This window comes from Rhamphochromis longiceps, linkage group LG7 (assembly GCF_057381845.1).
Source record: "Rhamphochromis longiceps isolate RC_006_pf linkage group LG7, R_longiceps_female_GT1.1, whole genome shotgun sequence".
Taxonomy (NCBI): domain Eukaryota; kingdom Metazoa; phylum Chordata; class Actinopteri; order Cichliformes; family Cichlidae; genus Rhamphochromis; species Rhamphochromis longiceps.
The window spans coordinates 64,658,439-64,671,566 of NC_140563.1; the positions used below are offsets into that span (position 1 = coordinate 64,658,439).

At 41.1% G+C, this 13,128-nt stretch overlaps 1 protein-coding gene across 2 annotated transcripts in view; it reads right to left on the reverse strand.

Moving 5' to 3' along the window:
• Window positions 1-645: 645 nt before the first annotated feature.
• Window positions 646-13,128, reverse strand: part of tead1a (TEA domain family member 1a) — a 47,795-nt gene continuing 35,312 nt past the window's right edge. For both annotated transcript variants that reach the window (XM_085414820.1, XM_085414819.1), the window contains 5 exons: window positions 11,110-11,237; window positions 9,210-9,383; window positions 5,148-5,288; window positions 4,607-4,759; window positions 646-2,989 (listed from right to left, as the gene is read on the reverse strand). In XM_085414820.1, coding sequence (XP_085270946.1) covers window positions 2,876-2,989; window positions 4,607-4,759; window positions 5,148-5,288; window positions 9,210-9,383; window positions 11,110-11,237 — 710 coding nt within the window. In that variant the 3' untranslated portion in view covers window positions 646-2,875. The remainder of the gene's footprint in view (window positions 2,990-4,606; window positions 4,760-5,147; window positions 5,289-9,209; window positions 9,384-11,109; window positions 11,238-13,128) is intronic.

Here is a 13,128-nt window from a genome sequence, read left to right on the forward strand (position 1 = left end):
ATTTGAGAGCTGGTTGACTTTTAGCATTTCTTCTTATTTTTTAAACTGCCTAACTTGACTATATGCTTTTTTTTTTAAAACATACCAAACAAACACAATATAATATGTGAATTTGCTAGCTTTAGAAGGGATTATGAGCACTGTTTCCACTTGCTTTCATTGCTATGCTAAGCTAAGCTAACCTGCTAGCTGTAGCTGTATCAGACAGAGATATTAAAGTTGTAAAAAGTTAATTGATGGCATCCACTACTTTTAACAGCGTCTATATAAAACAGATAATCAAAATGATTCTACAGCAGGTTTGTAAGAGCAGGTCGTCCAAACAGTGACAAGTCCAAACAATTGCATTTTATGAACGAGGCGCCAGGTAATATCTAGTGCACAAGCTCTGTCTACATGAATCCGTCATACATGTAATAAACAAATGCAAATACATGGAATAAATACTGCCAATAGATACCACATGAACAAGAATTTATCCCAAAGACATCAGAAATAATTGAAAAATTAATCAGGACTGTCCACAAATTAAATTAAAGAACCACTTTTACATGGAATTTGGATAAACTGATCCCAGGACACAGAAAACAGGGGCATGTGGGACCAAAATGTTCCTGTACAATAAAATGTTTTTGTTTTTTTGTACCCATGCACCACCTACAACATCAAATTATCAGGACTTTTGGGAAACACAATAGAAATGTCTAATGCTGTTTCCAGCCAAAGGCACTTCATGCTGCTGGGCATGACACAGACAAACCACCAGACGACACCTGCTACAGTACACTCCATCGAGAGTTTTTGGTTTTTTAAAATTCATAAATTACTTTTTAAATATTATATAACCAGAAAAACCTGTGTTGTAGTGGTTGAGGGGAACTGTGTCATCTAGAGTTAAAATAACCCTGACACTGAGGTGAGAATGCTTCTGGTCAGGGCTGTCCCATCTAAATATGGATGTAATATTCAGGCTTGCTTGTATGGGCATGGTCATCACACTTACCTAAGATAACATTAAAGGGGACATATTATACTTTTCCTTGTTTTCCATCATATATAAAGTTAAAATGGTGGACACTTGGAATAAACTAGGCCAACATTTTAAATAATATGTCCGGGTATGTATAAGTAATCCCTGTGAACCAAAAGCTCAGGTTTCTGCTTCAGATAGCAAAAAAACAAAACAAAACAAAAAAAAACCTCTGTGTACAAAAGCCCCGCCCACCTGCTGAGCCTTCTGTTTGCAGGAAGTGGCCAATTAGAAGAAGTTGGGTTTAATAATGGGAGGCTGACTCAGACATTGAATGAACTGAAGGGCTACATCAAGGACCAAAATAAGATAAAGGAGGATTATTTTGAACTGTGACGCATGCAAAGCTACTCTAGGAGACTAAAAGAATGAAAATTTGGAAATGAACACAATAGGTCCCCTTTAAGTTGCAAAAGTAATTTACACAATAAAAACAGCAGTAAAACTTTTTTCCCTACGTGTACACCATGAATGGCAATGTATAAGGTTTAAAATTCACAGTGCTTTTCAGTAGACCAGAGTATGCTTCAGATTATAATCCTTAAGATCTGCAAACTCATATTAATAGTTGATCATAGTTTGTAATCACATTTCTATCTGTTAATCACCCCTCTGGTTGACAGCTGTCACGGTTTGGGATGAAGCCTGCAATTCCACGTTGAATCCATTTATGGAATCCAGTTTTAGCATTTCTAATGACGTCTCAGTGACGTCAGTTTCACCGTTTGCCGTTCTCCCACAGAGCTGGCATTTCCTACAGCTGCTGCTTCACAATAAAAGCCCACAAAACAGGATTCTGAAATCTTGAGGATTATAATTTCGTTAGTCTTTTAAGCAAAATAAAGAGTCACCTGTTGCACAAAAAACAATTCAGTTCAATTTCACTTATAGTTTCTTATTATTAACATAAGGTTTAGATAGTGATTGTGGAATTAAAATAGAATCTCTATGCTATTATCAATAAACAACTCCCCAAAGTTTAGAAGATTTTTTTCTTTTCTTTTTTTTGTAAAGAAAACATACAAAAAGGTAAAAATTTGATTTCTTTTTCTTTGGGACAAACCTCTTGTATAAGAATTCAGCTCACACAATTTGCAGTGTCCATCTGTACAAATCCACCTCTATATTCTACTATATGATAATGCAGTAGTGTTATTTCCTCCAGCTTTCTCTGCTTATTGATGATACACAGGGTCTGACCTTCAGCGCCTGTCAGTTTCCTGACAGATAACACACGGGGGGGAAATTATGAGATCTCACTCTCTCTGTTTTTTGTTGTTTTTTTGTTTTGTTTTTCTCCCCCTCTCTTTCTTTCTTCTCCCTGGGTCGACTTTCACCAAAACTCATGACAGAAACACCACTTTCATTTCCATCATCAAGATAGGAAAGAGAAAAAAAAGACAGAAAAGAGAAAAAACTGGGAGAAAGAGAAGAAGGAACCAATTAGTGGAGACGTGACATCCCCTGGTGATATCAGAGTCAGGATGTTCTTGGGGAAATGCACCAGGTCGATTCTGATGTGTTTTTATGGCTGCACTGCCACTGTGCTTTTTTTATTATCATTATAGCTAATGAGCTACCGATCACCAGGTTTGGAGTTAGTGTGGATATGCTCCTGTTGAGGAGGTTTCTGCGGTGTCACATCTGGTGTTAATTAAAAAAAATATTTTTACCCCCGTTATTTTCAGTGAAAATGCAGCCTTTTTCTTTTTTTCACGAATTTGTTTGGCTGAAACTAATTTTTAGAGACATTTTTAGCTCTGATGTCACAAAAAAGGAAAAAAAAAAAAACACCAAGCAAAGGCCATACATGTGTTTCAACGTGAGTGTGTATATGTGTGTGTGTTATTCCTTGATGAGTCGATAGATGTGGTGCTGTGCTCCGTGCTCGTTGTTGGACACCTCGAACACACACGCCATACACAGCAACGTTTCCTGAGTGTCTCTGTTGCTCACCACCTGGAAACACACACACGGGAATGAAGAACACACAAGAGGTCAAGGTTAAGCACACTCGTATACATATATCATTCGAGATCAAGAACTGCACAAGTATACTTCTAAACTCTTATCCTCCTTAAGGCAACAACTAATATTTCAACATGTATTCACAGCTGTAGGATATAGAAGACAATATGCTTATACAAAGCACATGAAACAATTACAGCACCTGAACAAAAGCACTTTAAAAGGTCTACCAATGCAGAAAGGTGCCACTGAGAAATTCACATGCACAGTTTTAGTAGCACACTGAAGGTGCTGGTTTATGGAGAAAACCAGAGTTTGGTTAATCCCATTTGTTTTGGGGTTGTGTGATTTTTGCAAAAAAAGTGGATAAAGTAGCAGCGAGAGCTCTGCACAGACGCTGAAGAAGATTCTCATTATCTATTCCCAGTGAATGTAGTGTCACAGAGACCTGGCACCGGCTGGTGTTAAAGGGGACCTACGCTGCTCATTTCCAGTTTCATGTTTTTATTCTTGGACTCCACTAAGGTGGCTTTGCATTAGTTTAAAATCACTCTTGTTTATTTTGTACTGGATCTTGGTGCTGCCCCCAAGTTCATTCCATAGACTGTATATAAAAGTAGGTCAACACAGATGCTGACTAGTGAAATCCTGTTGTGAAGTCTTGAGCTAAGCTTTTTCACTGCTGTCATCTTCCCATTTTAAAGCCAGACATGATGAGGGAGGGGTTGGTCTGCCTGGGAAACTGAGACACACTGAAGCTCATGTTGTAAGAACTGCTCCATCACCTTCCCTGCCTTATCTTCCCGTGTGTTTGATGGGAAGTAGGATCTTAATATACTCCTCTTTGCAACCAGCTTGATGAATCAACCACTTTGATGTTCCATTCCTTTTCCAGACCTAGAATCTGTGTGTGGCGGGGCGTGGTCTGTGGTGCCGTTGCAGGGGAGATGGATGCACGTGCACGACATCGGCAGTCACGCGTCGTCGGCTGGAAGATCTGCACTGGGTCCTGGGTTATTGTTGTTGGTGATGCGTGCGGCTGGCAGCGGGAGAGCTGAGGCCATTCGTGTGTGTTTAACAGCAACCGAGTTAATAAAGAGATGCTGAAAAGCACAAGCCTGTGGTCGGGTCCGTCATTAATGCCATACTGTACATCTTTGATATACAGTCTTTACCTTATCCACTCTCTAAAGCAAGCGGTTTTAGCTCTTCTCCCTTTAAAATCTCCCTCTCTGTAATCCAGCTTTCTACTGATTGGCTGTCAGTGTGAGATGATCATATTAAGGATATTAATAATTAGCTTCTATGACTCTGACATCACAGAGGTCTAAGAGTTTAAAAACTCAGTTTTTAGACAGGATGAAACCGGAGCTTTTATCTCATGGGGATTACCTGTACATATGTTGACCTCATTATTTGAAGCTTCATGTTTAATATAAGCAATCGCCATGATAACAGTAACGATATAACAGAGAATGAGGAAAAGCGGAAGAGACGTCCCAGACTTGGATTAACTGCATTAGTGTAACATTTTCACCCATCGAGAGAAGGAAGGTGGTAAATATATATTTGCATAACATAAACAGTACAGCACACAGAGAGACGCACCAGCAAAATAGTGAAGTTCTCCAGCACGCTGTTCATCATGTATTTCTCCGGCAGGTGTTTGAGCTTGTGGATGAAGTTGATCATGTATTCGCACATCGGCGAACGACTGATTCTGTAGACAAAACGCCCGTTTTCAAACCTCGCGTACTCCGTCTGTGAGAGAGGGGGAAGCAAAGGAAGATGCTTTAGCCAAATAATATTACACAACGCACCAATGAAAGGCACCTCCATCAGTTTTACACATCAAAAGCAGCTTTCTAGTGAAAAGCTCAGCCTTTGAAAATGGTTGTGTAACATTATGTGCAGCTGTGGAAAACTGTCAGGCCTGACATAATCATTTTTGCTAGTGTCATAAGGGATTATTTGATGCCATCGAGGGCTTAAGGTGAAGAAAATGAAGGATGTGGTGGTTTTAAAGCCCACATAGGGAGTTACAGGACATTTTGCAAGTATCAATATTTTTTCAGTCTGAATGCAGAAATCACCTGCTGTGTGAATAAACCCCACATGTTTCTATTTAGCAGTTATCCTCAGTCCTCACCTCAACCTTCTCAACCACCTGCTTGCCAAAGGAGCAGACCTTGGTGGAGCAGGTGATTGTCATGTTCTCCGAGCTCTCGTACTGGCTGGTCACACCGTAGAAGGCTGCGGGGTCGTCCTGCACGTTATAATTCAGGTCCGCCTGGAAACCACAGAGCAAAGACGACAACGCAAACATCAGGTCACAGAAAACAAGCACGTTTAGTCCTGTTGCTTTTCTGAAGCTAAAGTTTTCCGACAGTGCCCTCTGCTGGTACTGCACCATAAAAGGTCTCCAGAGGACGAGCAAATCCATGATTATGATGCTGAAACTGACATGAAAATGCAATGTGCAACCTTATTTTTCAGTACATGAAGTAAAAGAATCATCTCCGAGACTCTTCCTCCATCCATCAGTGCAGAGTGCTGTTTTAATTGGGCACTAAAATGTTCTGAAACCTTGCATATGCATGTTTATCTCCTTAATCACCTCATAAAACAGTTAAAATGCAATTTGTTGTGTAATCTTTAGAAGAAGAAAAAATGTATTGTTGTAAAATGTGGGGATTGACCTTTATAACATCCACATTTGTTTGTTTGTTTTTTTTATTTGAACCAAACCTTTATGCAGGTGTTTTATGAGACAGGAAAGAGGCAGGTACAGGGGGGAAACAGAAGAAAGAAACATTTTCTTATACAACTTTGTGCGACTGAAGTTGAAGCAGAAAAATGTTTAATCAGAGCAGAGAGAACACGCTGCACCTGGACTGCAGGCAGGGAGGAGCGAGGAAGGGTTTGTACTGTTTGTAATGAGTCCTCTGAGGAGCACCGTGCGTCTCGGGGCTCAGAGAACACACAAACACAAACACCATATGCTTACTCACTTACATTTACATCCATTCACGTGCACACAAACATCAAACCGTGCTCTATTAAAGCTGCAGATTATCAGAAACACACTCCATTGTGGTAGATCTGAGAGCTTTTTAATTAAATTCAAGGGAAGGCTCTCTACATGACACACACACTCTCTCTTTATTTGTTCGCATGCTGCAAGCACACCTCACCACTTCACAAGCCTGCAGGCTCCTGTCCTCTCCTGGATTATTTCTACTGTCCAACAACCTCCTCACCTCACAGTGATTTTGTCGGTTGACCAGCCCCACCCCAGAACAGGAGTTCTCCAGTCATGGAGCTTAGCAGCTGCAACTAACAGGAAGCCTTGGATTTCTGCTCATGTTGAAGCAGTGCAAGTGTAACACATGCAAAGAGGATGGTGTCGTTTTAGAATTACATTTATGACAATGACGGAAAGAGGAAAAGGTGTCGAGAATAGATCGTCTGCTGTAACATGAGCTCATCTAGCTAGCAAATCAGTGTGACTCCTACTAAGCTAACTTGCTTACGAATTAGGGCTGTGACAACATCTGATATCCAACTCGAAATGCTTGTGGTTAAAAAGAATTACACAATATCCACTTTATTTTACTTCTCCAGGCAAGGATTTTAGCTACTCTGATTAGCGACTAACAATACAATGTAGCCACACGGTCACAGAACATCAACTCAAAGGCCACCACAATGCTACAGCATAATAACTATGACATAGCATCATCAGACTGAAGTACTGTCTGAAAACATGAAGATAAAAGCCAGTATGTTTTTCCACCGTGAGCACTGAAAGCATCCAACAGCTCAGTTTGTCAATCACCAAATCCAATTACTTTAATTGACCCATTCATCTGAGATGATTCTAAGAAAAACTACTTACTACACCTTTACACACATTTAATTCATATTGCAAATGACAATGACGTTTTTATCTATAGATCACATTTCATTACATGTAAACTCAATCCACCTGACGCAGAAGATAGAGACATAAAAACCTGTGTATGTTTGCAATGCCTTAAGGCAGTCAAAGCTGCACAACAAAACAACGCCAACGCCTATTAAGCGAAGATCTGTGTAAATAAAAAGGTTTGGGGTCTGTTGTTGAATGTATGCACACATGTAACTGAGAAGAGAGTAGCTTGTTCCAAAAAACAGCAACACAATAGCTGAAAGCGTCCGCCTATGGCGTTATTTTTGTGCCACTATTCTGAGCGCACGTAAAAAAAGTTTGCAGGTGTAAGTGTTGCATTTTGAGGAGAAATTTATTTTGAGCGAAGAAAAGCTGAATTTGAGTGAACAAAAGTCATTCCTGCAACGCCTGTTACCCACCAGCTGACCGGGTGGTCACTCAGGTTAAACATAATATATGAGGCTGAACTGACAAAAAATCACCGACTACACCACCAGGTATTATAGGAAAAACAATAAAGCCTTTGAACTAAAACAAACGCTGTTGTGACAGTGACGTACACTGTCTTGTTGGTATATATGTATGATTTATTTCACCTTCATGTTTCCAAACCGATATGATGAGCAGCAGCTTTTACAGCTGTGGCTCCAGCAAACATCAGCTGATACTAGAAATTAATTTTAAATAAATTCTAACAACAGCTGATCAAGCTTGAACGTGCTGCTGTTGTTGTTTAGCGCAACATCTGCTGGTTTCCTGTTTCTGGCGCAAAGTGGGAGATAAACAAACAAGAGAGACGATCAGCTGATCATTGATCAGTTTCATGATTGAAGTAGCAACAGGAGAGAGAGGGGAGAAGATGAGAGAAGAAGAGGCAGCTCACAGCGTAAAGACAGAATAACTCCAGCTTTGTGTCTTTTTCATTGTAGCTGAAGTCCGGGACTAATCGCGTTCCTTTTCCCCTCAATACGGATGTATTGTAATTGGTCCAGCCCAGAGTTGATCATGACGAATTGGCTAATCCACCACCTTTCATTGTTTATACAGTTACAAAAACAAACAAACATAAAAATGAAAAATCATCATCGGCTCACCGGGGCCGGTTCCAGTCCAGCTATGCGGTCAGCTGGTGGGTAACAGGCATCTCCGAAAACGTTAGAGCACTTATGCAAAAATGTGATGTCTTGATGAATCGAGCAGATATTAGAAGTTTACACAGCACCATTCTCGCATGAAAATATCTTAAAAGTTTATTTTCAGACCCAGAAAGAGCAATATTTCAAACTCCGCCACTCTGTGTTCCTCCGCCACTGCCTCGATTGAGTTTTGGACGAAATGGATTCTGGGATATTGCATTTTGTCATTTCGAGCTGATTGGAGACCAAAACAGCCAATCAGATTTTTTTGCATCCAAGTCTGTGATTGGCTGGTTTTGTGGCACAAATATAACGGTGTAGAGAAAGAGCTGAGCGCGCACGGGCAGAAATGTTTAGAGTGCGAGCAACACATTGCGAGCGAGTGCAAATGCAAAAACTGACCGAACTGAGGGGCAGCTATTGTGCGTTTGTATGGATAATAGCAAACACTGAAATACATTTTTTGCACGCAGCAATGAATTTTGTTCACTCAAATTCAGCTTTTCTTCACTCAAAATAAATTTCTCCTCAAAATACAACACTTGCACCTGCAAACTTTTTTTTACGTGCACTCAGAATAGTGGCACAAAAATAACGCCACAGGCGCCCACTTAGATCCAATTATTGTCATCTTACTGGGTTTTTTGTTACTGGCTTTTTTTCGTAGAGGCTATAAATTATTAGTTTGAGAGTCGGATTTTTGGAAGTCCTATGGTACAGAGGAGTTCTGAGAAAGGACAGTAAAGTCAGCACACACACACACACACACACACAGGTGAAAACAGCTACCTGTGAGTCTGGAGGTGAGCAGGTGTTCAAACAAAGCATCTGCGCTTTCATCAACCCACCACCTCCATATTCCAGGTGGACAGATGGAACTCACACAAGCACACGCACACACACACACACACACACACACACACACACACACACAGTGCTGCGTAGAAAAATAAGGGAACTTTCCCTGGGTGGGGGCAGAGGTGCATGGAATGCGGTTCTTGCTGACCCTACTCGGTGACGTCCAAAGCATTTTCAGGAGGAAAAAACATTAACCTTAGTCCAGAAATATTTTTAAGATATTTGACAGGTACTGGAAAAAAAAACTCAAGTAAACAGGAAACTGATTAAAAGTTTGTCTGCTTACCCAGAATTTGATCAGGTAGAAGGCGTTTTGTGGGCCCTTATCAAACAGCTCCTTCAGACCTCCCTTCTTCTCGGGGAACTTGTCGTAGATTTGCCGGATGTCCACACACTCCAGCAGCGGATCGCTGTAGCTCAGGCTGCTCTGGCTGATGTGCACAAAAAGGTGCTTGTTGTACTGAGAAGAGAGAAACATTTGAATCAGACGGACGCCAGAAATGTGGAGATAAACACACTGGGTACGCCTAAAGTTACTTCAAGGATCCTGCTATAACTTTTCACTGTAATTTTGAACCTAACAGAGAAACAGAAAAATATAAAGTTAGATCAGCAATCTGGTGGATTGTTAAAAGAAAGACTGCACGTCATCACAGCACAACCAAAAGCCAACAAGACCACAGAAGTCATTGAAAGTGCAACGAGTTATCTCCATGGTTTAGAAAAACAACTTATCGACATGAAACACAGTCAAGAACACTCTAAGCATGAATTGAGACGCTCCCGTTCATCGAGGTTGTCAAGTTCTGCAACCAAGAGACAAGCTACTCTCTCCCCCCGAGGACCCAAAAAACCCTCAGAAATGTTTCTATCACTAGCTGTGATCTCAACCCAGCAGATCATGTTGTTCATTACTGAACTAATGGCAGAGAAAACACCCAAACAAGCCGCCACTGAAGGAAGCTGCAGTAAAGGTCTAGCAGAGCATCTCAAGGGAGGAAACACTCGATGGTGTCCATGGGTTCTCCACTTCAGGCAGACTGCAAATGGCTTTCATCCAAGCAGTGAAAAAATCCTCATAATACCTTTGAGCCTCTGAAAACAGGATTGTGTATAAATGGCTGTAATTCCTCAACAGTTAATGCAAATTTAGTGTTAATTCCCCTGAATTAAAGCTGAAAGCACTTCAGTCAGATCTTCGTTGTTTGATTTAAAGTCAAACGCTGCAGTCGCTGCACAGGCAAAGCTGCAAAAACTGTCTTTGTCCAAAAGATTAGGAACCTAAATGTGTGGTTATCATTTAATCGTTAAATTTAAGTCAGGTTTTATCAATTATAACAAACTGAATGCAAGCATAGCTGCTAGAAGTTATGGCTAAAACTACAAAATTAAACTGAGGGATAAACTGCTAATAATTCAACTGTAATCTCAGTATCCATGTAAGCTGCTGATTAATACGCTTATGTTGAAAGCAAACTTCAAATTTCTATTTCTGAGCTCAAATAGAGGCTTTACTGACTTACTCCCACTGACCAGTTTCAGAACAGGACCACGGCAACTTTACTGGGCTGTTCTCTGACCTGCTTTTCTTAGACAGGGTGTGAGTTTGTTTGGCTTTGCAGCACAATAAATCATACAGTTTAATGCAATATTGGCCAGCTATACAGATCACAGAGGGCAAAAAACTTAATAGAAAGATCTGCTAGTCTGGTTGGTTAAAAAAATACATAATTTCTGCATTTTTACCCAACTTTGTCTTTGCCTACTGATAAATCTGCATGTTAAATGTGACTTCAGTGGGATGGATCTACATTTAAGGACTCCATTTATTCCCACTAATGTAAATGATGCCGTTTGACAACAGAATCTATTTCACTGTACAACAAAGTCACTGTACAACAGTTTTTTTCCCACTAAGCAAACAAAAAGCAACAAGATGAATGCCAGCTGTCTATGAGCCCAAGGTAGAAAAATGGCAGTGAGTACGCAGCGTGGCAGGATGACAGATAGACTGAGCAGACAGAGAGATAGAGCTTTACAAAGGTTATTCATACTAGGCGACACACAAAGGGCTTTAACGCTGTTCTCTGCTGTGGGGTTATCTGTCATCTCTGTTTATGGGACAATAGGGAGTGCTTATTGTAGTCTGGTGCTGGATATGTGTGCATGTGTGCAGAGTAACTCACTGCCTCCTGGTCCCTCTGTGTCTCCAGGAAAGATGAAAACTCCACCAGTCGTAGTTTGGTGGTGCCGATGGAGCGACCCTGCCATGCCGGCTCTCGGTGCGTTTGGGCTGCACTGGGAGGTTCATAGCCTTGAACACACACACACACACACACACACACACACCATTTAATCCCACTTCACCACTGCAACATGTTCAATCGTGCTTTTTAACGGGCTTAGCAGTAATGCAAACGTGTAAAACTTTAAGCCATTACTGGAGGCCCGAGGACAAAAGCCGGCTGAGGTAAAGGCGAGGCACTAAAAAGCGGTTAACAACAGTATATGTAAAGGGGTAACAATGCAGGGGCCACAGCGAGACCCCCGGTTGCTGCCTCAAAACTCACTCGCTCCATTTTCAAAAACCTCGCCACTCTCGTCACTTAGTTTCATGCTATTGTAACTAGCACACCCCATCATCCAATCTGAAGAGAGGAAGCTCAGTCTTTTTCTGATTTGTCATGAGTGGATAAAAGATTAGAGATGTTTTGGGGCATTTCCAGTGGCCGTGGTTACCTAATTTTCTGACAAACTGTCAAATTTTAACTTTTTCAAGTCAAGCACGCACTAAGGAACTCGTTAGTTTGGGTGCCCTGTTCCACATTTGAGAGGACAGGCCACGCAGCTGAGGTTGTTTTCCACTCTGAAACAGCAAAGCTAACAAGGTGTGTGCAATCAACAGGTCAGCCAATAAAACTAACTTTTGTCATTTCATTAGTTTTTCATTGTTTGACAGGATCGTAATATAAAAATTAGGTAATATATTTAATAAAAATATTAAAAATGAGACCACCTCCAACTTTCTCAGTTGGTACCATCATGTAGCGATGGTGAACAGAGGCCACGCTAAACCTAAACTTGCTGAAGAAACTGGCTGTGCGCTGCTTGTCTGTCATCTTAACCTCAGTGACGTTGTTCATTCCTCGCCACATATCTCTTGTGGTCGCGTGTGGCCTCCAGCTTCACCCTTACGTGGACTCTCACTCTCCTCTGGGAGTTCACTTCTTCCCTGTCACCTTAAAGTGTTTCTTCTTTATACTAAGCAGTTTTTGTGGATGGCTGCGGCTCAGGAGGTAGAGTGGTTTGTCTACTAATTGGAAAAGTGGTTCGATCCCTGGCTCCTCTGACACCTGTATGTCAAGTATCCTCGGGCGAGATACTGAACCCCGAGTTCTCCTGATGCATCATTTTTTTCAGTTAGGCAAAGAAAAAGCACTTTTGTGAATGTGTGTGTGAATGAGGCTTAGAGTAGAAAAACACCAAGAGCTTAAATTGAATAGAAAACAAGTACAGTCCATTTACCATTTCTTTTAGGTCACTAGGTATCCCAGGCTTGGTCTCAAAGTAGCATACAGGCCTGGCTCGTATCATCACAAAATTGGATCTATTCTTTGATGCAGCCAGTCGAACTAATAATGTCGTCTGATGTAGATTCCAGACTGTAGACTCAAAGCAGCTCCTCTGGATAAAGGTTGTAACAAGAGGAACCAACTTCGGTGTGAGCAGCACTACATTATGGACACGTCACTGGGTATAGTTGTCTTTCTTGCTAACATTATCGGCAGCAAAATCATATCCGAGGGATATTTCTATCTGGATAGCTTGCCAGCTGTTTAATGGCAGATGTATAAGTTGACTTTTTGCAGTAATAGTCAATGTGTGAGCACGAGCTGCACACTAATGTCCTCAACACTGGAGTTCACTCAGCGGCAATGGAGGTCATTATTGATAATGGTTTTCTGAGGTTACACAGAGTTTTTAAGTTGACAGGACCAAATGAACGCTGCTTGCTATCCTGCTACTCCTTGTATTAAAGGGTATATGGCTCCAAGATTAAAATTACTAGCATTTTCAGGCAGTAAACAGACAGGCTCAGCAGCTGCACGCAAGCTGCAAAAGCTATGCCAAGCAATCAAAGTGCAATTTTCCCAGGAATTGCACTTTCCACCTGATATTTTCAAAGCTGCTTCTAGAAAAAGCAA